The 26,443-nt window shown below is 45.3% G+C and overlaps 1 protein-coding gene across 2 annotated transcripts in view; it reads right to left on the bottom strand.

Annotated features, from left to right (window-relative positions):
* LOC109896195 (kremen protein 1) overlaps nucleotides 1-26,443 on the bottom strand; it is a 93,150-nt gene that overhangs the window by 32,586 nt on the left and 34,121 nt on the right. For both annotated transcript variants that reach the window (XM_031829671.1, XM_031829672.1), the window contains exons 2-3: nucleotides 21,205-21,367; nucleotides 5,079-5,170 (exon numbers count right to left, since the gene is read on the bottom strand). In XM_031829671.1, the coding sequence (XP_031685531.1) occupies nucleotides 5,079-5,170; nucleotides 21,205-21,367 (255 nt within the window). The remainder of the gene's footprint in view (nucleotides 1-5,078; nucleotides 5,171-21,204; nucleotides 21,368-26,443) is intronic.

The raw sequence follows: 26,443 nt of genomic DNA, 5'->3' as shown, positions 1-26,443 counted from the left end.
GTTCAGGGGCAGAATGACAGATGTGTACCTTGTCAGCTCGGGGATTTGAACTTGCAACCTTTCGGTGACTAGTCCAACGCTCTAACCACTAGGCTACCCTGCCGCCCCAGGTTAAATTACTCGTCGGTTATTACGACATTGTCGGAACTAGAAGCACAAGCATTTCGCTTCTCTCGCATTAACATCTGCTAACCATGTGTATGTGACAAATACAATTTGATTTGATTTGATTTGATTTAATAAACTAGATTATTTTAATGGAGCGAGAATGTTGCACCTCTCCTTCCCATGTTCCGGTGCAACAGACAGGTTTCCCTTGAGGCTTTACCCCTGTCCTACCCTATCAATCAAAACAACACCATTGGGACTACCTGGCTTTGATAGAGAACCAAAAATGTATATATTAGCATCAGTAGAGGCTGCTGAGGGGAGGACCGCTCATAACAATGGAGCGAGTGTGTGTGTCTTTCTGTGTGTGTTTCTGTATGTGTGTGTGTGTGTGTGTGTCAGAGAAGTCTCCAGGACTGCAGTGTGTGTGTGTCAAATCAAATCGTATTTGTCACAGGTTTATGCTAACAGTGAAATACTTACTTATGGGTCCTTTTCGACCAATGCAGAGTTCAAGATAAAAATGTAATATAAAAATAGTGACACAAGGAATAATGAAAAACAATAATGAGTAAAAATAACATGGCTATATACAGGGAGTACCAGTCAGGGCCTAAAATTAACACCTGCCAAATGCTGGTCGATTTTGGCATTGGCCGGTAAGATCTATTTCACCAGCCACGTTGGCAAGGGGGTCAAGGTTTGACAGTGTGAGCATGTTGCTTACATTTCTGAATAAAAAGTATCACATTTATATTAAAATAAATGCTGCTGTAGCTGTTGTCATTTTTTTCTGCCGTTGTGTGTCATAGCTGGTAAATGAATCGCACAAAGTCAAAGAACTACAAATCCTATATAGCCTATTGCACCTCGTGCTGCAACACTGCCTGGCTGGGGAATGTGTGCACGAGAAGAGCTGAGTGAAAGCTAGAACTTTAGAAGTGCTGCCTACAGGCATAAGAGGTGGCCTTGTTTACGTTTCAGGTAATGGAATTCTACTGAAGTGAGACTTTGTCCTTGTTTTTGTTTATATTGTTTTGTCCATAAGCTAGGTTGTTTTTCTATATTTGAGTTTCAACTGTCAGAGAAGAGAAGAGAACGCTTCTACTAGTCAGACTCAATCTCACAGGCACAAACACGACTAGAGTCACATTACCACGGTAACCTCCCGCCCCTTAAAGAGGCAGGTCAATTTCTGTCATCTGTAATATTCATCTGTAATATTTTGGTTGGCTGCCGCCAACACACTGTCAATGACACTGACTCAACTCCAGCCACTTTAATAATGGGAATTGATGGGAAATGATGTACATGTATCACTAGCCACTTTAAACAATGCTACCTTATATAATGTTACTTACCCTACATTATTCATCTCATATGCATACGTAGATACTGTACTCTATATCATCGACTGCATCCTTATGTAATACATGTATCACTAGCCACTTTAACTATGCCACTTTACATACTCATCTCATATGTTATACTGTACTCGATATCATCTACTGTATCTTGCCTATGCTGCTCTGTACCATCACTCATTCATATATCCTTATGTACATATTTTTTATCCCCTTACACTGTGTATAAGACAGTAGTTTTTTTTTTTGAATTGTTAGTTAGATTACTTGTTCGTTATTACTGCATTGTCGGAACTAGAAGCACAAGCATTTCGCTACACTCGCATTAACATCTGCTAACCATGTGTATGTGACAAATAAAATTTGATTTGATTTGATTTGAGATCCTGAGGCCCATTGTTATGCCATTCATCTGTCGCCATCACCTCATGTTTCAGCATGATAATGCACTGCCTCATGTCACAAGGATCTGTACACAATTCCCGGGAAGCTGAAAATGTCCCAGTTCTTCTATGGCCTGCATACTCACCAGACATGTCACCCATTGAGCATGTTTGGGATGCTCTGGATTGAAGAGTACGACAGCGTGTTCCAGTTCCCGCCAATATCCAGCAACTTCACACAGCCATTGAAGAGGAGTGGAACAACATTCCACAAGCCAAATCAACAGCCCGATCAACTCTATGCGAAGGACATGTGTCAGGTTGCATGAGGCAAAGGTGGTCACACCAGATACTGACTGCTATTCATCAATCTTGTTTAGTAGTCTTATGGCTTGGGGATAGAAGCTGGTCCTGTTGGTTCCAGTCTTGCCATGCGGTAAGCAGAGAGAACAGTCTATGGCTTGGGTGGCTGGAGTCATTAGAACATTTTTGGGGCCTTTTCTCTGACCTCGCCTGGTATAGAGGTCCTGGATGGCAGGGAGCTTGGCCCTACTGATATGCTGGACCGTACCCACCACCCACTGTAGCGCCTTGCGGTCAGGTGCCTTGCAGTTGCCGAACAAACCAGTGATGAAGCCAGTCAAGATTCTCTCAATGGTGCAGCTTTAGAACTTTAGAACTTTAGAACTTTAGAACTATAGAACTTTAGAACTTTAGAACTATAGAACTTTAGAACTTTAGAACTTTAGAACTTTAGAGCTTTAGAACTTTAGAACTTTAGAACTTTAGAACTTTAGAACTATAGAACTTTAGAACTTTAGAACTATAGAGCTTTAGAACTTTAGAACTTTAGAACTTTAGAACTTTAGAGCTTTAGAACTTTAGAACTTTAGAACTTTAGAACTATAGAACTTTAGAACTTTAGAACTATAGAACTTTAGAACTTTATAACTATAGAACTTTAGAACTTTTCAGCCTCCTGAGGGGAAAGGCGGCGTTGTGCCCTCTTCAGAACTGAGTGGGTGTGTGTGTTGACCATGTTAATTCCTTAGTGATGTGGACACCGAGGAACTTCAAGCTCTCGACCCAGTCCACTACAGCCCCGTCGATGTGGATGAGGGCGAGCTAGACCCTCCGTTTCCTGTAGTCCACAATCAGTTCCTTTGTCTTGCTGACGTTGAGATGGCCCCATGGCCCCTATACTACACAACGAGGACAAGGAAATAATTTGCTGTTTGGAGTAATTGTATTAAAAACAAGTGAAATCACAAAAAAAAGATGTCTGGACCATTCTATAACATTACATTTACATAACAAAATAGAGACTTTGTTGTAAAAAATAAAAGTTCTCCTTTAAGCTGGATAAAAGTGTCTGCTAAAAGACATTCTTGTTGTTGTTGTTTTAACAGGGTGTGCCCGCTGCCTCACCAGGATGACGTGATGACCCTGGATGACAGGGCACAGCGTTGAAACTGACCTGACCAACCCTGGTGGGTACAGACAGAGCCTCAGTGAACGGCCACAATGCCACACGAAACAGAAAAAACAACATGCAGACCAACCAAAACAGACAAAAACACAGACAAAACAGACAGACAGACAGGCAGACAGGAGGGTAGACAGGAAGGCAGACAGGGAGACAGGCAGGGAGGCAGACAGACAGGCAGCCAAGTAAACAGGAGGGTAGACAGGGAGACAGACAGGCATATGCCTCGCTCTTCATCTGTCTTCATTGTAGATGCCTCGCTCTGAGCTCTTTTCTTCTATCAATTTCCCCTCTATTCAGAAATACAGTGTGTCTATCTCTATCTATGATGCCAATGCAGAAATAGAGCTGCATTCGATATGGGCGAAGCTCACAGCAAACAGGAGAAGTTGGACACACACACACGGCACAAGGATAGGTTACTGGGCAGGCGGGCTGCACCGATCCAGACTGGAAGACAGCAGACAAAAACAGGCAGGCAAGCAGGCAGGAAGGAAGGAAGAAAGAAAGAAAGAAAGAAAGAAAGAAAGAAAGGAAGGAAGAAAGAAAGAAAGAAAGGAAGGAAGGAAGGAAGGAAGAAAGGAAGGAAGGAAGAAAGAAAGGAAGGAAGGAAGGAAGGAAGGCAGGAAGGAAGGAAGGAAGGAAGGAAGGAAGGAAGGAAGGAAGGAAGGAAGGAAGGAAGGAAGGAAGGAAGGAAGGAAGGAAGGAAGGAAGGAAGGAAGGAAGGAAGGAAGGAAGGAAGGAAGGAAGCAGGCCTATGGTGGCAGACCCCATCTGCCTGCAACAAAGGCTGGCCTCAATTCACATGAGATAAGGAATCAGCTTAGTGCTTACTCCAGCCAGGGGAATGGGTAGATAGATGGGTGGGTCTGCCTGCCCCCCTCTGACACAACCAGCCAGGGGAATGGATGGATGCATGGGTGGGTGGGTCGGCCTTACCCACTCTGACACAAAGGTGGGGATGTGTCTGGTCGAGACATTCATGGATAACTAGACACTTGTGTGAAATAGGTCAGTCGAAAGAGAGAGAGCGAGAGAGAGAGAGAGAGCGAGAGAGAGCGAGAGAGAGCAAGAGCTAGAGAGAGCGAGAGAGAGAGAGAGAGAGCGAGAGAGAGCGAGAGAGAGCGAGAGTAAGTAGAGAACAAGCCAGTAGAGAACATGCATGCCAGTAGAGAACATACCAGTAGAGAACATGCCAGTAGAGAACATGTATGCCAGTAGAGAACATGCCAGTAGAGAACATACCAGTAGAGAACATGTATGCTAGTAGAGAACATGCCAGAAGGGAGCATGCCAGTAGAGAACATGCCAGAAGGGAGCATGCCAGTAGAGAACATGTATGCCAGTAGAGAACAAGCACAGAGGCAATAACACAACACACTGACTGCTGTACTGAGCTCTGCTGAGCTGAATGAGTGGCAGCTAATTACAGAAATGTAAAAACACAGTGCGACTGACTGACAGTTCACATGGAACAGGCATGCCCGGACACTGCAGAGCCGAGTTAAGAGACATTCTTCAGGATGATAATAGCTCAGTGAAAAGCTTCTGCAGATGACCTATAAACCTTTTCATAACGATCTGACACGCAGAGCGACTGACAGAGCCACCGACTGGGAGACTAACAGGGCCTCTGGGCTTTTAGGTCAGCCAGGGTGTAACACAGGAACACAGGGCGTTGACGACATGACTCTGATTCACACGCAAGAACGCACACACACACATACATTCTCTTACTCTGACAGGTGGGTATGTCGCAGTATCTCCAGTAGATTCCGTCTTCATGGTCAGCGATGTAACACCACGGCTGGACATCACCATCAGGGTTCCTGGAGAGGAGTGTGGGAGGCAGGGAGGGAGGGAGGGAGGGAGGGAAAATGGGGAAGAAAACAAACAGAAAAAGAGGTTATGTAGCAAAAACTGGAGACTTAATATTAAATACAATTACAGAAGAATGCCTGCTGTGCAGAGATTTATTTCTGAATTTGTTATTGTTTGTGGTGCCAATCATCTCCCTACCGCAGCAGCCTGCTTCAGTTGGTATTTTACCCTGTGTTCTGGCCCTCAGAACTGACTATGCATTTCCAGTAGAAACCAGTGTAGACAGAAGGCTCTCAGACAGACAGACAGAGAGACAGAGAGTGACAGACTGACAGATAGAGGAACACGAGGTCTTTGTTTAGGTTGAAGCAGTGAGACAGAGACCTGTCCTGGGGAGCACAGAGAGAGCAGGGCCTATTGTCTGAAGGGGTCACAGATCTTTGAACTTCCACACTTCCCTTTTAACCCTTCTGGCCCCCCTCTGGCCCCTGCGGCGCTTTGGCTGTTTTGGTTTCACTGAGAAGAGATGGGTTGAATTGGCGGTGGGTTTGGGGAGGAAGGGATGGGATTGGATGGGATGGGTGATGGGATGGGAGGAAGGGATGGGATTGGATGGGCGATGGCATGGGGGAGGAAGGGATGGGATTGGATGGAATGGTCAGTAGGATTGGGGAGGAAGGGAAGGGATTGGATGGAATGGCCAGTAGGATTGGGGAGGAAGGGAAGGGATTGGATGGAATGGCCAGTAGGATTGGGGAGGAAGGGAAGGGATTGGATGGAATGGCCAGTAGGATTGGGGAGGAAGGGAAGGGATTGGATGGAATGGCCAGTAGGATTGGGGAGGAAGGGAAGGGATTAGATGGAATGGCCAGTAGGATTGGGGAGGAAGGGAAGGGATTGGATGGAATGGCCAGTAGGATTGGGGAGGAAGGGAAGGGATTGGATGGAATGGCCAGTAGGATTGGGGAGGAAGGGAAGGGATTGGATGGAATGGCCAGTAGGATTGGGGAGGAAGGGAAGGGATTAGATGGAATGGCCAGTAGGATTGGGGAGGAAGGGAAGGGATTGGATGGAATGGCCAGTAGGATTGGGGAGGAAGGGAAGGGATTGGATGGAATGGCCAGTAGGATTGGGGAGGAAGGGAAGGGATTGGATGGAATGGCCAGTAGGATTGGGGAGGAAGGGAAGGGATTAGATGGAATGGCCAGTAGGATTGGGGAGGAAGGGAAGGGATTAGATGGAATGGCCAGTAGGATTGGGGAGGAAGGGAAGGGATTGGATGGAATGGCCAGTAGGATTGGGGAGGAAGGGACGGGATTGGATTGGATGGGATGGGCGATGGGATGGGAGGAAGAGAAGGGATTGGATGAGATGGGCAGTGGGATTGGGGAGGAAGGGAAGGGATTGGATGGAATGGCCAGTAGGATTGGGGAGGAAGGGAAGGGATTGGATGGAATGGCCAGTAGGATTGGGGAGGAAGAGAAGGGATTGGATGGAATGGCCAGTAGGATTGGGGAGGAAGGGAAGGGATTGGATGGAATGGCCAGTAGGATTGGGGAGGAAGGGAAGGGATTGGATGGAATGGCCAGTAGGATTGGGGAGGAAGGGAAGGGATTAGATGGAATGGCCAGTAGGATTGGGGAGGAAGGGAAGGGATTGGATGGAATGGCCAGTAGGATTGGGGAGGAAGGGAAGGGATTGGATGGGTGGTGGGAAGGAAGGGGAGAGCCCACACATCTAGACAGAGGCTTTGAGCAGGTGCTGGTTTCTGTGTATTTTTGGCATACTGTCTGTGTGATACCAAGCGTATTTGTTAATGGTAATACTTCACTTACAAAGAGTTTGTCAATCGTTTATAAGATGTTTATAAACTGTTATATGATGAATAGGTAAGAGACACACTTGGGTGTATATTATCACAATCCGTGGAACCATTTTTGTTAGTGAGGAGCATGAGGCAACCATAAAAACATCCCAGGTCAATGGAGGAATGCTCGTTTTTGGGAGCACTACTGTTGTCCTTTTCTAACTCGGACTGTAATTGCCTGAGACATTTTCCCCCAGGCCTCAGCTATCCCGTTACAGCACTATTGTGGGGCGAATTCTGAAGGGCGTTTCCATTCCTTTTTTCTTCTGCTATCAAAAACACTTCCCAGGGTCTCTTCCTCTCTTGTCACAGCACAGAAGGAAGGCTATTGAGTGGGGAACAGAGGAAACTTTAACCTAGGGAAGAAATCGAGCTACCGTAACTGTTAGCATTAGGGTCTTTTTTTGTCCTCCGTTGGGAGAAAATGATCCCTCTCTTCCTCCTAACCATGGGCTCATCTCCCAAATGGCTCCCAAGAACTAGGAGCGTTTTTTAAAGGAGAGAGGCCAGCGGAATTCAGGGACTTGCTTATTGCGCAAAGACAGAGGCAATAAGTTAGCGTATTATGCATAACCCATCATTCATTAGCTACTGTACATACAAGGCTAATACTGAGGTAGGCTAGGGTATTTTGAACAGAATTATCTACATGTATTTTGTATGCAATTTGAATGGAATTGATGGAGAGAGAACGACTGCTCGCTCATGCTCTGACTTAAAGCAACAATACTCGAGTCAGTCAAGGCTGTTTTAACACTCTGCTGCAATAAAGAAGTACTGTATATATATATTTACAACAAGAAAAATATGGTGACTCCCGAAAGTCAGATGTGGGTGTATATATTAGACGAGCATTCGGTCATAGGCTATGCTGCAGGAAATGTAGGCCTATCTGTCACAAGAAAAAAAGTTACCATGATGAGTTGATACTGTAGGTCAACATGCATTGTGAACTGTACTCCATACCAAGATGGGCTGTCTGTCCCCACCATGAGCGTTAATGATTGATCATGCAGAGAGCAGAGAGAAGACCGTAGAGAAGCCAGATTTCGTCATTGCATATCATTGAACAGTTCCATTCCACATCATGCTGTTGATATAAATAATTTATTGTCATTTACCGGTTTCTCGCAGTTATTTATCCCGGGAAAGGGGAGCGGTTTTTGGGCGGTAAATCTCAGTAACCGGGTTCCCGCCATTGAACTCTAGTACTGTACCATTCTCTAAATATGAACACCTGGAAGAAATCAGTACCATTCCCTCAATTTGAACCCCTGGAAGAGCTACAGGGGTAACTACAGGTAACTGCCAAAATAAAAGAAACGCTGACCAAATTCACATAGAAATGTGAGTTATAGATCTGTCATTCTCATTGAAAGCAAATCTAAGAAGCTGTAGATCTGTTCTATATGCTCTATTTCTATGATTCCCGTTCTTACGTTTCATTTTGGCGTCTTTTACTTTCAGTTTTGTACACCAGCTGAAAACAGCTGAAAATAAAATATTTGTGGTTATGTAAAATATATTACTGAACAAAAATATAAACACAACCTGCAACGATTTCAACGATTTTACTGAGTTACAGTTCATATAAGGAAATTAGTAAATTGAAATAAATAAATTAGGCCCTCACATGACTGGGCAAGGGCACAGCCATAGGTAGGTCTGGCAGGGCATAGGCCCACCCACTTGGGAGCCAGACATGTTGTAATTCGTGAGGTCCCTAGTAATTCCCAGCCCTAGTTAGTAAAGAGAAAGTGGAGATGCTCCAACTACTCTGTTTTAGCTGTTTTTTCGCTAGCTGCTAGCCAGTGTTTGTTTTAGCTAGCTGCTAGACAGTGTGTGTTTCAGCTAGCTGCTAGCCAGTGTGTGTTTCAGCTAGCTGCTAAGCAAGTGTGTGTTTTAGCTATCTGCTAGCCAGTGTGTGTTTTAGCTATCTGCTAGCCAGTGTGTGTTTTCGATACCTGCTAGCAAGTGTGTGTTTCAGCTAGCTGTTCGACAGTGTGTGTTTCAGCTAGCTGCTCAACAGTGTGTGTTTCAGCTATCTGCTAGCAAGTGTGTGTTTTAGCTATCTGCTAGCCAGTGTGTGTTTTAGCTAGCTGCTAGCGTGCGCGTGTGTGTGTGTGTGTGTGTTTCAGCTAGCTGCTAGCCAGTGTGTTTTAGCTAGCTGCTAGCAAGTGTGTGTTTCAGCAAGCTGCTAGCCACTTAGTGTTTCAGCTAGCTGCTCGACAGTGTGTTTCAGCTAGCTGCTCGACAGTGTGTGTTTTAACTCAGCAGTGTGACTCGCTTACATCTGAGAACAGAGAAAAACACCTGTTCCCTGCTGGCCACTGTTCAACATACTTTTATAACCATTTTCCAAGTGCCCCTAATCATAAAAGGTATGATAAACTTTAAAATCTCTGGCACGGTGTAGCCATAAAAAAGCACTGAATCATCAACACAGAGGGGAGAAAACCTGCAGCAAAGAATAACACTGAGATGGGATAGAAATAACATGCTTTTCTGTGCTATTAGCAAGCCACTAGCTTGCCTGCGCTTCAGACCAGGGTTCAAACACTATTTGAAATGATTTAAAATACTCTATCTGTGCTTGTTTGAGCTAGCCTATTGCAATTGAACCAATAAAGACAGTTATAAAAGTTCAAACACCGCCCAACTTGTACTCTAGGCAGACTGAAACAAATGTTCAAAGCATTTGAAAGATTTCTAATAGTATTTGAACCCAGGTCTACCTGCGTTTAGCCACACAATCCGATGCCACAGAGAAAGATGAAAGCTGAAAACCCCCTTGAAAAAAATGATTGTGTGTAAAACTGAAGCTGATGAGGGTTTGAGAGGCTTGTTGTTTGGGTTTTGAGGTCAGGAGAGGATCAGAGACTGACTGTCAATTTCCCTCGAGAGCAGAGTTCTCTTTAAGCCGACTAAAACAGCTGTCTGTCATTTTAAATCAGAAGTGAATAGTCACTGGTGTCACGATTTACTAGGAGAGGTGGGTGGAATCAGGCGCAGAGAGCAGGGTTCAGTAGATTGTCAATGTATTCTCCGGCGCACAAAAACGGTCACGCCAACACACAGGGCGCATACAATTGACCAGCCCAAACAAGGACCAAAATAGTCCGGAGAACACACACGAAAAACCACCATCCAACAGAGTAACAAAAAACAATCCCGCACAAAACAACCTACTATATATAAGGACGCTAATTAAACTAAAATACACACAGGTGAAACTAATAACACAAAACCAACAGACAAACGAAAAAGGGATCGGTAGTGGCTAGTAGGTCGGTGACTACGACCGCCGAGCACCGCCCGAACAGGCAGAGGAGCCAACTTCGGCGGAAGTCGTGACAACTGGACTTTGTTCTATTGCTTATAACAAATACAATGATGCTGAAGCTGAACCTGAGCATGTTAAAGCGTATGCGGACATTCATCCTTCATGCTTTACCTCACACCACAGTTGATGTGGTGTGTCCCTGACAACAGTCAGGGAGATTCAATTACTATAAACATGAGGAGAACAACTCACCCTGACACCATAGCCATTACCAGCCTTGTAGGAGAAGGCTGTGGTCCTATAGGCTACTGTACCGCTGAACACCTCGAACTTACACCAGGTCTGCACACCTGCATACTAATAGCTAGGAAACGGCTGGTAAAACCAGCCAACCTCCCACTGAACCATCACACACCTTAACAACAGCTGTGCCTCAAATGGCACCATTTTCCCTATAGGCTGCACCACTTTGGACATGGGCCCTGGTCAAATGTATTGCACTATCTAGGGTGTCAGTTGGGGCACAACCATGGACTATTGGATCTAGTCCTCCTCTAACCCGTCGAGCAGCACAACACCAACTCAGGCACGGTCTTGCTTGAACAAGAGGTCCAATGGGACAACCTGACTAAACAAACCTGGATAAAAGTTGCTCTGGATAAGAGTGTCTGCTAAATGACCCCCCCCCCCAAAAAAAAAAAAAAACATTTTGAAATGGAGCTGTGTGTAGGCTACAGTATGTTGAAAACTCCCCTTTAATTAGCTTTAATTGAAATGTACGTTATCAATAAAAGTGATGCATGTCTGCACCTGCAAACTGCGAGCCCTGCGCTGTAACAATATACTGCGGTATTCTGCGTGACAATATGTCAGTATTTGAAATGCGTTGAGCACGGTCTCTGTCAGGAAAGTCTCTCCGGAGAGACGTAAGAGCTGCTGACCTTTAGTGCAGCTTTGCTGTCCTTTTCTGGGATTCATTTGACACCCCATCTCTCCCTGTTTTCACTGGGCTGTTTTACGGTCATCTATAAAGATTATATGTGAGGGCTTTTACGGTGTTCTCCGCACACCGCCATGGAGCCACAGACCCCTTTCAACTAAATTAGTATGGGAAAAAGCCAACAATGGGATAGGAACACGGTTTACGATTCCCCTTTCGTTCCTCGTAAGTTGACCCCCATTCCACCTTGTTCTCATGGCCAAGTCTCCCCGACACACTCACACTCAGATACTCACTCACTCACACTCAGATACTCACTCACACACACACACACACACTCACACTCAGATACTCACTCACACACACAAGCAAACACTTCGCTAACCCATCTAGTATATCGGATCTTTGCTGTGAAGCCTGTGTTAAAGTAATGACATGTAATGATTCCTGGCACTAGATTTGCACCTGTGCTCTGGTCTCACCCTCGCACTGGACCCAGCCTCAGCCTTGCTCTGGTCCCAGCCTCAGGCTTGCTCTGGGCCCATCTTCAGCCTTGCTCTGGTCTCAGCCTCAGCCTTGCTCTGGGCCCAGCTTCAGCCTTGCTCTGGTCTCAGCCTCAGCCTTGCCCTGGGCACAGCCTCAGCCTTGCTCTTGTCTCAGCCTCACACTGGTCCCTGGTTCTCTCTCTCTCTCTCTCTCTCTCTCTCTCTCTCTCTCTCTCTCTCTCTCTCTCTCTCTCTCTCTCTCTCTCTCTCTCTCTCTCTCTCTCTCTCTCTCTCTCTCTCTCTCTCTCTCTCTCTCTCTCTCTCTCTCTCTCTCTCTCTCTCTCTCTCTCTCTCTCTCTCTCTCTCTCTCTCTCTCTCTCTCTCTCTCTCTCTCTCTCTCTCTCTCTCTCTCTCTCTCTCTCTCTCTCTCTCTCTCTCTCTCTCTCTCTCTCTCTCTCTCTCTCTCTCTCTCTCTCTCTCTCTCTCTCTCTCTCTCTCTCTCTCTCTCTCTCTCCTCTCTCTCAATCTCAATCTCAATCTCAATCTTACCCCCCACAGTGCCACTCTAAATCCAGCCACTTCCAAGCGAGGCGCTATCCAGCCACTTCCAGGTGAGGCCCTACCCAGCCACTTCCAGGTGAGGCCCCATCCAGCCACTTCCAGATGAGGCCCTATCCAAACACTTCCAACACATTAAAGATCTACATCAGGGTAGGAGAGAGACACACACACACACACACACACACACACACACACACACACACACACACACACACACACACACACACACACACGTACAAAAGGGAAAGAGACAGAGGAGGGAAGAGAGAAACAGAGATATCCTTACTTTCTCCTCTCTCCCACTCCTCCATTCGTCTTAGCCTGGCAATGAGAAAACAATGTGTAACTGTGTATCTCTGCCTCTCGTAAATGCCATCGCTCATCTACTCACAGTGTGAAGTATTCTCTCCAGTCCCTAGAAGACACAGAGAGAGAGAGACCTCCCAAACCTTCTATAATAAAGCCATCATCTACAGATATATTAACCTGGAGAAGAGTCCCCTAAGCAAGCTGGTCCTGGGGCTCTGTTCACCAACACAAACAGACCCCACAGAGCCCCAGGACAGCAACACAATTAGACCCAACCAAATCATGAGAAAACAAAAAGATAATTACAAGACACATTGGAACAAAATGTACAAAAAAAACTGAACAAACTAGCATGCTATTTGGCCCTAAACTGAGAGTACAAAGTGGCAGAATACCTGACCACTGTGACTGACTCAAAATGAAGGAAAGCTTTGACTATGTACAAAGAGGCCTCCGTAGGCTGACCTGGCTCTCAAGAGAAGACAGGCTATGTGCACATTGGCCACAAAATGAGGTGGAAACTGAGCTGCACATCCTAACCTCCTGCCAAATATTAGAGACACATATTTCCCTCAGATTACATAGACTCACAAAGAATTAGAAAACAAACCTAATTTTGATAAACATATCTATTGGGTGAAGTTGCACAGTGTGCCCATAAAGCGGCAAGATTTGGTTGCCACAAGAAAAGGGCAACCAGTGAAGAACAAACATTATTGTACATTTTTGTATTTAACCCTTATTGTACCAGATAAGTTGACAGAGAACACATTCTCATTTACCTGGGGAATAGTTACAGGGGAGAGGAGGGGGGATGAATGAGCCAATTGTAAGCAGGTGCTTCTACACCTGCGTTGCTTGCTGTTTGGGGTTTTAGGCTGGGTTTCTGTACAGCACTTTGCGATATCAGCTGATGTACGAAGGGCTATATAAATAAATTTGATTTGATGGCCATGATGGAATGAAGGCCTGGACACCAGGGTTAACACCCCTACTCTTACAACTAGTGCATTGGGATCATTAGTGACCACAGAGAGTCAGGACACCAGGGTTAACACCCCTACTCTTACAACTAGTGCATTGGGATCATTAGTGACCACAGAGAGTCAGGACACCAGGGTTAACACCCCTACTCTTACAACTAGTGCCATGGGATCATTAGGGACAACAGAGAGTCAGGACACCAGGGTTAACACCCCTACTCTTACAACTAGTGCATTGGGATCATTAGTGACCACAGAGAGTCAGGACACCAGGGTTAACACCCCTACTCTTACAACTAGTGCATTGGGATCATTAGTGACCACAGAGAGTCAGGACACCAGGGTTAACACCCCTACTCTTACAACTAGTGCATTGGGATCATTAGTGACCACAGAGAGTATTTTTCCTTTTGTACTTTAACTATTTGCACATAATATGACAATCGAAACATCTTTATTCTTTTGGAATGTCATGTTACTGTAAATAGTTTTATTGTTTATTTCACTTTTGTTTAATATCTATTTCACTTGCTTTGGCAACGTAAATCTATGTTTCCCATGCCAATACAGCACTTAAAATGAATTGAGAGAGAAAGAGAGAGAGAGAAAAAGAGTGAGAGAGAGGCAGAGAGAGAGAGACAGAGAGAGAAATAGAGAGGCAGAGATAGAGAGAGGCAGAGACAGAAATAGAGGCAGAGAGAAATAGAGAGGCAGAGAGAAATAGAGGCAGAGAGAGAAATAGAGAGGCAGAGAGAGAGAGAGGCAGAGAGAGAGAGAGGCAGAGAGAGAAATAGAGAAGGAAAGGAGAAAGAGGAAAGAGAGAGATAAGGTGTTGATTAAAGCAAACCTAAAGAAGACTCGAATATACAATTTATTTAGCTGATTGTGGAAATGTGTATTTTACCTTCAACGACTGCATTTATGAAGTGGTGAGTTGTCATTAGGCTGAAATATGAACTATTTATTGTGTTAGGGTCACGTAAAGGAGATAGACTCCAACAAATGAAGAGGTCCCTTTCCACATTGCTTGTCAAGAGTAATATATTTTTTATGTGCAGTGGAGTTAAAGCCTTCCCTTATCCTCTCTGGCTGTGCCCCCCAAATGGCACTCTATATTCCCTTCATAGTGCGCTACTTTTGAACAGAGCCCTATGGGCCCCGTTCAAAAGCAGTGCACCATATAAGGAAGAGGGTGCCATTTGTGCTGCGGGCCTATGTATCCCAGTCATAAATCATAGGAGTCCCAATCCAAGCAAAGCAAAAGAACAAACCCGTCGTTGGCCACTTCAAAGCATTGTTGCTTTATGACTTAATGGCCACGACTTAGACTTAGGAAATGTTTTGAAAAGGATTTTAAGTGGTGGGGAAATACTACATCTATTTTGAATATCTATGGTACTTAGCTACTTACTGGAGTCTCTCAAGATCAATAGCCATGACTTAGTCTTAGGCAACGTTTTAATGGAGCTTTTATGTGGTGGTGGTGGGGAAATACTATATTTAATATCTATGATATCTACGCCACTTACTGGAAGTCTGTCTGGATCAAAACAATGGATAAAAGACTACACAGTAAGAGGAATATACTGTACAAACTCAATGCTAGCTACTGGGTTCAATGAGTCTACTGGGCTTTAGGCTTATGCGAGTGTTGTAGATGAGTGCAGCTGCCGCTTTCAAGGAGGGGGACACTAATCAGAACACTTATAAGAAATCCCACTACGACCTCAGACGAGACATCAAACAGGCATATACGTAAATACAGGACTAAGATCAAATCCTACTACGCCGGCTCTGACTCTCGTCGGATGTGTCAGGGCTTGCGCACTATCAGGGAATACAAAGGGAGACCCAGCCGTGAGCTGCCCAGTGACGCGAGCCTACTAGACGAGCTAAATACCTTAACATTCACAAGCCTCATATGGATTACCAGGACGCATACTCAGAGCATGCGCTGACCAGCAGGTAAGTATCTTCACTGACATTTTGTTATTGTGAAGTGGAAATATCTAGGAACAACAACTGCTCAGCCGCGAAGTGGTAGGCCACACAAGCTCACATAACGGAACCGCCAGGTGCTGAAGCGAGCATATAAAAATTGTCTGTCCTCAGTTGCAACACTCAACTTCCAAACTGCCTCTGGAAGCAACTGACTGGAAGCAACGTCAGCACAAGAACTGTTGGTCGGCCACAGGTGGTGAGGGTAGGCAACAACACATCCGCCATGCTGACCCTCAACACGGGGGCCGCTCAGGGGTGCGTGCTCAGTCTCCTCCTGTACTCCCTGTTCCCCCACGACTGTGTGACCATGCACGATTCCCACACTATCATTAAGTTTGCTGATGACACGACGGTGGTAGGTCTGATCACCGACATTGATGAGACAGCCTATGGAGAGGAGGTCATAGACCTGGCAGTGTGGTGCCAGTACAACAACCTCTCCCTCATTGTGATCAAGACAAAGGAGCTGGTCATGGACTACAGGTAACGGAGGGCTGAGCACGCCCCCATCCACATCGACGGGGCTGTAGTGGAGCAGATCATGGACTACAGGTAACGGAGGGCTGAGCACGCCCCCATCCACATCGACGGGTCTGTAGTGGAGCAGATCATGGACTACAGGTAACGGAGGGCTGAGCACGCCCCCATCCACATCGACGGGGCTGTAGTGGAGCAGATCATGGACTACAGGTAATGGAGGGCTGAGCACGCCCCCATCCACATCGACGGGGCTGTAGTGGAGCAGATCAAGAGTTTCAAGCTCCTTGGTGTCCACATCAATAACAAACTAACATCACTAAGGAATTCAAATGGTCCACATACACCACAGTCATGAAGAAGGCATGACAACACCTCTTGCCCCTCTGGAGGCTGAAAAACGATTTGTCATGGGCTGTCAGATCCACAAATAAGTTCTACAACTGCACCATTGAGAACATCTTGACAGGCTGCATCACCGCCTGGTATCTGTCAAAGACCCCAGCCACACAAACCATAGACGGTTCACTCTGTTACCACACGGCGAGCGGTACTGGAGCGTCATGTCTGGGACCAAAAGGCTCCTGAACAGCTTCCACCCCCAAGCCATATGACTGCTGAAAAGTGAATCAAATGGGTACCTGGACTACCTGCATTGTCCCTTTTTTGTACTAACTCTATACACACTCACACATACTGACACTCCAACATGCACACACACACATACAAACACATGATGATTGACACCACACACACACATACAAACACACACACACACACATACAAACACATGATTATTGACACCACACACACACACACACACACACACACACACACACACACACACACACACACACACACACACACATACAAACACATGATTATTGACACCACACACACACATACAAACACATGATGATTGACACCACACACACACACACACACACACACATACAAACACATGATGATTGACACCACACACACACACACACACATACACACACACACACACACACACACATACAAACACATGATGATTGACACCACACACACATACACACACATACACACACACACACACACACACACACACATACAAACACATGATTATTGACACCACACACACACATACAAACACATGATGATTGACACCACACACACACACACACACACACACACACACACACACACATACAAACACATGATGATTGACACCACACACACACACACACACACACATACAAACACATGATTATTGACACCACACACACACATACAAACACATGATGATTGACACCACACACACACACACACACACACATACAAACACATGATTATTGACACCACACACACACACACTTTTACACTCTCTAAATACGCTGCTGCAACTCTGTTAATTATTTATCCTGATTGCCTAGTCACTTTTACCCCTACCTACATGTATATATTACCTCCACTACCTCATACTCCTGCACATTGACTCGGAACCGGTACTCCTTGTATATAGACTCGTTATTGTTATCTATTTTCAACACTTATTTAGCACATTGTCTTTAGTTTTAACTCTGCATTGTTGGGAAAGAGCTTGACATTTCACTGTAAAGTATACACCTGTCTCATTCGGCACATGTGACAAATCCATTTTTTAATTGCCTTGTGTTATGTGAGTGTAGCTAACAGTAATGTCTATGGGGTCGTAGGCCTACGTGTGCTGTATGTAAGTATGGCGATGGAGGGAGTTACACTATCCAGGTTAGGTTTGGGCGGTATACCGTATACACACTGCTTTTGGAAAGTATTCAGACCCTTTGACAAATTCAGTTGATTGGACATGATTTGGAAAGGCACACATCTGTCTATATAAGGTCCCACTGTTGACAGTGCATGTCAGAGCAAAAACCAAGCCATGATGTTGAAAGAACTGTCCGTAGAGCTCTGAGACAGGATTGTGTCAAGGCACAGATCTGGGAAAGGGTACCAAAACATTTCTGCAGCATTGAAGGTCCCCAAGAACACAGTGGCCTCCATCATTCTTAAATGGAGGAAGTTTAGAACCACCAAATCTCTTCCAAGAGCTGGCCGCCCAGCCAAACTGAGCAATCGGGGGAGAAGGACCTTGGTTAGGGAGGTGACCAAGAACCTGATGGTCACTCTGACAGAGCTCTAGAGTTCCTCTGTGGTGATGGAGAACCTTCCAGAGGGACAACCATCTCTGCAGAACTCCACCAATCAGGCCTTTATGGTAGTGGCCAGATGGAAGCCACTCCTCAGTAAAAAGGCACATTTGCCAAAAGACACCTAAAGACTCTCAGACCATGAGAAACAAGATTCTCAGGTCTGATGAAACCAAGATTGAACTCTTTGGCCTGAATGACAAGCATCAGGTCTGGAGGAAACCTGACACCATCCCTATGATGAACTGGGAGACTAGTCAGGATCGAGGCAAAGATGAACGGAGAAAAGTACAGAATGATTCTTGATGAAATCCTGCTCCTGAGCAGGAGACAAGGCCGGAGACTCTGAATGTCCTTGAGTGGCCCAGACAGAGCCTGGCTTGAACCCAATCAAACATCTATGGAGAGACCTGAAAATAGCTGTGCAGCGATGCTCCCCATCCAACCTGAAGAATGGGAGAAACTCCCCAAATACAGTTGTGCCAAGCTTGTAGCGTTATACCCAAGAAGACTCAAGGCTGTAATTGCTGCCAAAGGTGCTTCAACAAAGTACTGAGTAAATGGTCTGAATATTTATGTAAATGTGATATTTCAGTGTTTTATGTTTAATAAATCAGCAAACATTTATAAAAAAGTTTTTACTTTGTCATTATGGGGTATTGTTTAGATTGATGAGGAAAAAAACAATTAAATCAATTTTAGAATAAGGCTGTAACCTCACAAAATGTGGAAAAAGTGAAGGGATCTGAATACTATCCAAAGGCACTATACCGTATAACGGGATATTTGGAACTAACCACAGGAGGATTTTTCAATGCTTTCTATATCGTTTAAATAATTTTTTTATTATTATTTTTAAATATAAATTTGAATATTTCTAGCTACTTTTTAAGCAAATACCTGCAGTCAACTTGTGCAATATGTTAGGAGATAAAGATCATTCATCATTCGTTCATCATTTCACCTGTTTGTCATTGGGCAGATTCAGTTACGCTGAGTCGCGTGGCACCAGTCTATGGCCCGTGACGTGAGCGGACAAAAATGGTGAGGGAGGAGCGGCCTTCTCAAATGGAACAGTAATATGTTCCGCTTGTCCATGTTGTCAACAAAGCAGCATTGTACATCATCCAGAAACATACTACCTCTCTTTTCCATAAAATATATGTTTGAATTTTCAAACTAGTTTTCAATTGAGAAGGCAGATAGTTCTTTTTTAAAATTAAAACAATCACTTTTGCATGTGAAGTTGCGCTATCCAGGCTAGGTTTGGGCAGTGGAGAAGAGATCCTACTCATTTCTCCACATGTTCCTACATTACTTTTTTTGAGTCGACTTCCCCGTTAGCTTTGAACAGGACACCTGGTTCAAGCCCGGGAGGCAGCTCGGTTCCTAAACGAATGCAATCACTTTTCACCCAGTACGAAACACACCTAACCAGGCGCCCGGCCAAGATTAATCGAATTTCCTCATTATGAAGCTTACCCAGTCCCCAGTCACGCTGTGTTTGTTTACAAGCATTTTTTAGTTACTTGTATAACTTCATGAGCTGGGATGTCTGTCCTACAAATAGTTTAGGTCAGAGACTGTATGAAATGTTTACAATGTGCTCGTTAGCGTTTAGTTAGCATTCTCTATGGGATTTTACATGTACTTGTTATTATTGCTAACCTTTGGATTACAGCGGCTCAGTGCGGTTGAAAATACTGCCCCTTGTGTTCAGTGCTGTTCATGCCGAATATCTCGAGAGGGCACAAGGTCGTTATGAAGCTATGACAATCTGGATACCGCCCAAACCTAATCCAGACACTGTGGTGTCCCCTGGCATTCGCTAGATCAGTGGGATGAGGAGGTCTTTGCTTGTATAAACTCTGTTAAATATTCACACGTGAATGTCTGAGAGGGGCAAGGGGGGAAACACACACACAAAAGCCTGGACACACGCGTACGCACACATGTCATACAGTACACACACACATACACATACACCCTGAGAGGGTTCTCTGTCAAACCAGCCAAAAGGGAACCTCTCCCCTGACTCCAAAACATGTCTTCCTTCACTTCTAAATACTTGGACACATTTTAAGAAAAGTCTGTCTAAGTCATTGACGTCAAACACAGTTTCATATACAGTATCTATTCTGTATGCACCAGAAGTGACATCACTACTTGTATCATCAGCTGGTGTTTTCAACACAAATGGTAACTTAGAAAAAAACTAGGTCAAATCATGATGTCAGTGATCTTGAAGTCGGAAAGTCAGACTTCTAGAAAGAGTTTACGACTGGCAATTCTGAGTTGGATGAAGCTTTTTCCCAGGTGGAGTTCACTTTTTTTCAAAGTTCCCAGTTGTTTTGAACGCCGGCAATACAATAACAAGAATCCCAAAGTGCCCCCTTCCTCTCTGCTCTGGGACGACATCGAGGTGCTATTGTAAGCACTTCTGACCAGTGCTTGACGTTCGGTACTAATTTTGGGTAAAGGCGGTACTGTTTATATCAAGATCTAGGAACGCCACCTCTATAAGAGGTCCAGGAGCTCAAGCAGTAGAAAAATGTAGGTTGGCACTCAGCTCCGACGAACTTCCTGCCCAAGCGACTACACTTGCTCATGTAAATACAAAGTGTCTGAACAATGTTCAGTGATACTAATAGTGAGGCTAAATGCTAACAAGCTAAGCTAACAGCACCAGTGAATGAGATCTAACTATTCCTTTTACTTTTCTGGGAGGTTGGTGGCACCTTAATTGAGGAGGACGGGCTCGTGGTAATGGCTGGAGCGGAATAGGTGGAATGGAAATACATCAAACACATGGAAGTCATTCCATTCGCTCTGTTCCACCCATTACTCTGAGCCGTCCTGCCCACAGCATCCTCCACTGTCATCTTGGGTAGTATCCTGGGGTAAGATGCTATTTTCTGAGCACCAGTACAAGCTTTAGCTTGGGCTCCAGAGGGGGCCTCACCTGCAGTAGTTGTGGCTGCCAAGACCACCCTCTCCGTTGGGGTACTTGAGGGTGTTGTAGGGGTGCTGGAAGGTTTCGTTCCAGAAGAGGCAGGGCTTACCACCCAGGAGGCTTGTCTGGTTCTGGCAGCCTCTGTAGTCCTCTCCATTGGCTGTGTAACATTCTGGAGAGGGGGATAGGGGAGAGGGGGAGAGGGAGAGAGGGAGATAATTTTTTTAACAAGTGTTCACTGTGTTTGGCATTGAGAGAAAAATATATATTCTGACCAACACTTGGGTGATTGGTTTCATCCAAGATACTATGTCTAGGTGGCTAACAGGGGATAATATAGGATGACAGAGAGGAGATGGAGATGCTGACAGAGGATGACAGAATGGAGAAGGAGGGGCTGACAGAGTGGAGATGGAGGGGCTGACAGAGGATGACAGAGTGGAGATGGAGGGGCTGACAGAGGATGACAGAGTGGAGATGGAGGGGCTGACAGAGTGGAGATGGAGGGGCTGACAGAGGATGACAGAGTGGAGATGGAGGGGCTGACAGAGGATGACAGAGTGGAGAAGGAGGGGCTGACAGAGTGGAGATGGAGGGGCTGACAGAGTGGAGATGGAGGGGCTGACAGGGGATGACAGAGTGGAGATGGAGGGGCTGACAGATGACAGAGTAGAGATGGAGGATTCAGCTTACACTATGTTTGAAATATCAATTTAGTTTGTAATTATAATTGAACACATGTTTTATTCCAAACTCCATTCTATGTCTGAGGATATGTTTATGATGACACAAGTATGCAGTTGCATAAATTATACAGATAGTCTACAATGATATAAAAACAAAGAATCAAGATAAATTAATTGTATAATTTATATACACTGCTCAAAAAAATAAAGGGAACACTTAAACAACACAATGTAACTTCAAGTCAATCACACTTCTGTGAAATCAAACTGTCCACTTAGGAAGCAACACTGATTGACAATAAATTTGACAATAAACAGGTGGAAATTATAGGCAATTAGCAAGACACCACCAATAAAGGAGTGGTTCTGCAGGTGGTACAACAGGTGGTACAACAGACCACTTCTCAGTTCCTATGCTTCCTGGCTGATGTTTTGGTCACTTTTGAATGCTGCCGGTGCTTTCACTCTAGTGGTAGCATGAGACGGAGTCTACAACCCACACAAGTGGCTCAGGTAGTGCAGCTCATCCAGGATGGCACATCAATGCGAGCTGTGGCAAGAAGGTTTTCTGTGTCTGTCAGCGTAGTGTCCAGAGCATGGAGGCGCTACCATGAGACAGGCCAGTACATCAGGAGACGTGGAGGAGGCCGTAGGAGGGCAACAACTCAGCAGCAGGACAGCTACCTCCGCCTTTGTGCAAGGAGGAGCACTGCCAGAGCCCTGCAAAATGACCTCCAGCAGGCCACAAATGTGCATGTGTCTGCTCAAACGGTCAGGAACAGACTCCATGAGGGTGGTATGAGGGCCCGACGTCCACAGGTGTGGGTTGTGCTTACAGCCCAACACCGTGCAGGACGTTTGGCATTTGCCAGAGAACACCAAAATTGGCAAATTCGCCACTGGCGCCCTGTGCTCTTCACAGATGAAAGCAGGTTCACACTGAGCACATGTGACAGACATGACAGTCTGGAGACGCCGTGGAGAACGTTTTGCTGCCTGCAATATCCTCCAGCATGACCGGTTTGGCGGTGGGTCAGTCATGGTGTGGGGTGGCATTTCTTTGGTGGGCAGCACAGCCCTCCATGTGTCCGCCAGAGGTAGCCTGACTGCCATTAGGTGCCAAGATGAGATCCTCAGACCCCTTGTGAGACCATATGCTGGTGCGGTTGGCCCGGGTTCCCTCCTAATGCAAGACAATGCTAGACCTCATGTGGTTGGAGTGTGTCAGCAGTTCCTGCAAGAGGAAGGCATTGATGCTATGGACTGGCCCGCCCGTTCCCCAGACCTGAATCCAATTGAGCACATCTGGGACATCATGTCTTGCTCCATCCACCAGCACCACAGACTGTCCAGGAGTTGGCGGATACTTTAGTCCAGGTCTGGGAGGAGATCCCTCAGGAGACCATCCGTCACCTCATCAGGAGCATGCCCAGGCATTGTAGGGAGGTCATACAGGCACGTGGAGGCCACACACACTACTGAGCCTCATTTTGACTTGTTTTAAGGACATTACATCAACGTTGGATCAGCCTGTAGTGTGGTTTTCCACTTTAATTTTGAGTGTGACTCCAAATCCAGACCTCCATGGGTTGATACATTTGATTTCCATTGATCATTTTTGTGTGATTTTGTTGTCAGCACATTCAACTATGTAAAGAAAAAGTATTTAATAATAATATTTCATTCATTCAGATCTAGGATGTGTTATTTTAGTGTTCCCTTAATTTTTTGAGCAGTGTATATATTATAGGTAATGCTGAGCTTTTGAATGAACCTTCTGCTGCAAAGGTTTAACAGTAGGCTAGCATCAGGTTCATAGACATTAAAACCAGGTTGACTCTCTTAAGAAGGGTGAAAACTACTATATCGACCATGATCCTTTGGTAGTTACTGTCACCTTCAACATGATCCTTTGGTAGTTAATTTCACCTTCAACATGATCCTTTGGTAGTTACGGACACCTTCAACATGATCCTTTGGTAGTTACGGCCAACTTCAACATGATCCTTTGGTAGTTAATGTCACCTTCAACATGATCCTTTGGTAGTTACGGTCACCTTCAACATGATCCTTTGGTAGTTAATGGCACGTTCAACATGATCCTTTGGTAGTTACGGCCACCTTCAACATGATCCTTTGGTAGTTACGGCCACGTCTAAATGAACTGTTTACAAGGTTACCATAAATTACCATTCATTGTTTACGAGGTTTAATGCTTCATTTGTTACATTAAATAACTCAGTAATGACTCTAAAAATGATGGCCAGTAAGAAACTGCTAGGAATTGGCTGCTAACAGCAGAGAACTGCTAGCTAACTGGCACAAAAACAGTCAACGATTGTTGCCTAGTGGCAAAAGTAAGAACTGACGAAAATGCACAGTCAAATAGGAGAATAATCATTCTGTCAAGGAAAGTACTGAAATAGAAAACAGAAAAGTGATACAGTGTGTAAATGACAACACATTAGCGCAGGAAGAAATGTATTAAAATTCTGGAAATGAATGCTTAATTAAAACAATTAAATATGGAAATGAGCAAAAGCTGTGTGCATTAAAGGAAATAGACGCTTGGCTCAGAAAGAAGCCTGTCTCTCTTAAGCTCCTGTTGTGGTTAGTGATTTAAGCAAATACATTTTTACAGTAATTGCAGTTTCTCTCATGAAGCACATTGTTGTTACAGAAAAAAAATTACTGTCTCCATGTTAAACTACAAGAGGCCACCAATTCCTTTCATTGTCAAGTTGAAGTGTTTTGTAATTAATGCCGCTGAGGGCAGGCGCCACTCTTCGGTCATCCCTAGCCATGATCCATCATCGGCCTGACAGGCTGCACCCCTAGTAGGGAGCTGGGGGGTGTAGAGTTTCACTAATTATGATGCCACTCTATTGTCTGTAAACTGTAAATGGCTGCTTTCTTCACCCTCAGTCAATTCATTCTGCCAGTGTCGGCTCAGTATCAGCCAGGCTTCATAAATCTACCTAGATACCCAGTGAAGAGGAACATGACTTCATAAAAAGTAGCAATCCAGCTTAATAGCATTACGTATCACACTCGGAGCCGTGATGCGGCCCGTGTATGGGGAGTACAGAGAGAATGAAAACAGAGATGATATCAGCCATCAGTCTGACATTCAGAGGACAGACAAGGCGTGTTAAATAATGAATACATGGCAAGGTTGTCATGCTGAGCATGTCGATGTAAAGTAATGGAGTTTGTGTGTGTGTGTGTCTCTGTGTGTGTGTGTGTGTGTGTCTCTCTCTGTGTGTGTGTCTCTGTGTGTCTGTGTGTGTGTGTGTGTGGTGTGTGTGCGTGTGTGTGTGTGTGTGTGTGTGTGTGTGTGTGTGTGTGTGTGTGTGTGTGTGTGTGTGTGTGTGTGTGTGTGTGTGTGTGTGTGTGTGTGTGTGTGTGTGTTTTGCAGGAGTGTTTGAGGGCCACTGCATTTATGAATCACTCGTATCCCAGACCAATCACATCCTGTCTGCTTTATACTCTGTTCCTGTTATCTCAGACAGACAGACAGACAGACAGACAGACAGACAGACAGACAGACAGACAGACAGACAGACAGACAGACAGACAGACAGACAGACAGACAGACAGACAGACAGACAGACAGACAGACAGACAGACAGCACTATGCAGGAAATGTTGAGGCAGAGGCTTGCATGAAAAACGGGCCCTGTGTCTGTCCTTCAAACTGGGTCTCCTCCTCACACGCCGAGTGTAGATCGATTACAACGACTAAAGTTATTGTTCCACAAAGTACTGGATCAGAAAAAGGAAAGGCAGAAGCCCAGTGTGCCTTTGTGAAATATCTCCCCTATGTCTCCCCTACTGGGATTCAACTGTTCAGTGTAAGACTAAAGTGTTGTGCTCTGCTCCTGCTGCTGTTGGAGCAGTCATATCCCTGCTAGAGGCTAGCTAACCCTGCCAGGACAAGACGGAGAGGCTAGCTAACCCTTCCAGGACGAGATGGAGAGGCTAGCTAACCCTTCCAGGACGAGATGGAGAGGCTAGCTAACCCTTCCAGGACGAGATGGAGAGGCTAGCTATCCCTTCCAGGACCAGATGGAGAGGCTAGCTAACCCTGCCAGGACAAGACGGAGAGGCTAGCTAACCCTTCCAGGACCAGATGGAGAGGCTAGCTAACCCTTCCAGGACCAGATGGTAAATATGGCAGCATTTTCCTAGCGGCTGGGCCCGGGGGCCTGATGTGGTCTGGAGGCACAATTTTCCTGTGGTGGGAATGGGATGTAGCAGATCTGCAGGGACTTAGAGAAGTAAGGCCATCATAAAGATGAATTGAGCGTTGAAAAGGCCTGTGGAGCGGAGTGGAGGGAGCTCAATGCACACGTCCTTCAAAAAAAAAGTCCAAACCGCCGTAGTCCGGGAATACAACGGGAGATCTAGAGACACACTTAATACTAGGTCTCCATTCCAAATTGAACCCTTTTCTCTAATATAGTGCACTACTTTTGACCAGGGCCCATCAAAAGTGCACTATATAAGGGATTAGCGAGGCATATGAGACACAATGCAGCATGTCCTCTGCCCTCTTTCCA

The sequence above is a fragment of the Oncorhynchus kisutch genome, linkage group LG8, assembly GCF_002021735.2.
Source record: "Oncorhynchus kisutch isolate 150728-3 linkage group LG8, Okis_V2, whole genome shotgun sequence".
Classification (NCBI taxonomy): domain Eukaryota; kingdom Metazoa; phylum Chordata; class Actinopteri; order Salmoniformes; family Salmonidae; genus Oncorhynchus; species Oncorhynchus kisutch.
Note: the sequence above shows the minus strand (reverse complement) of the source record. Positions and strands in the feature narration are given on the sequence as shown.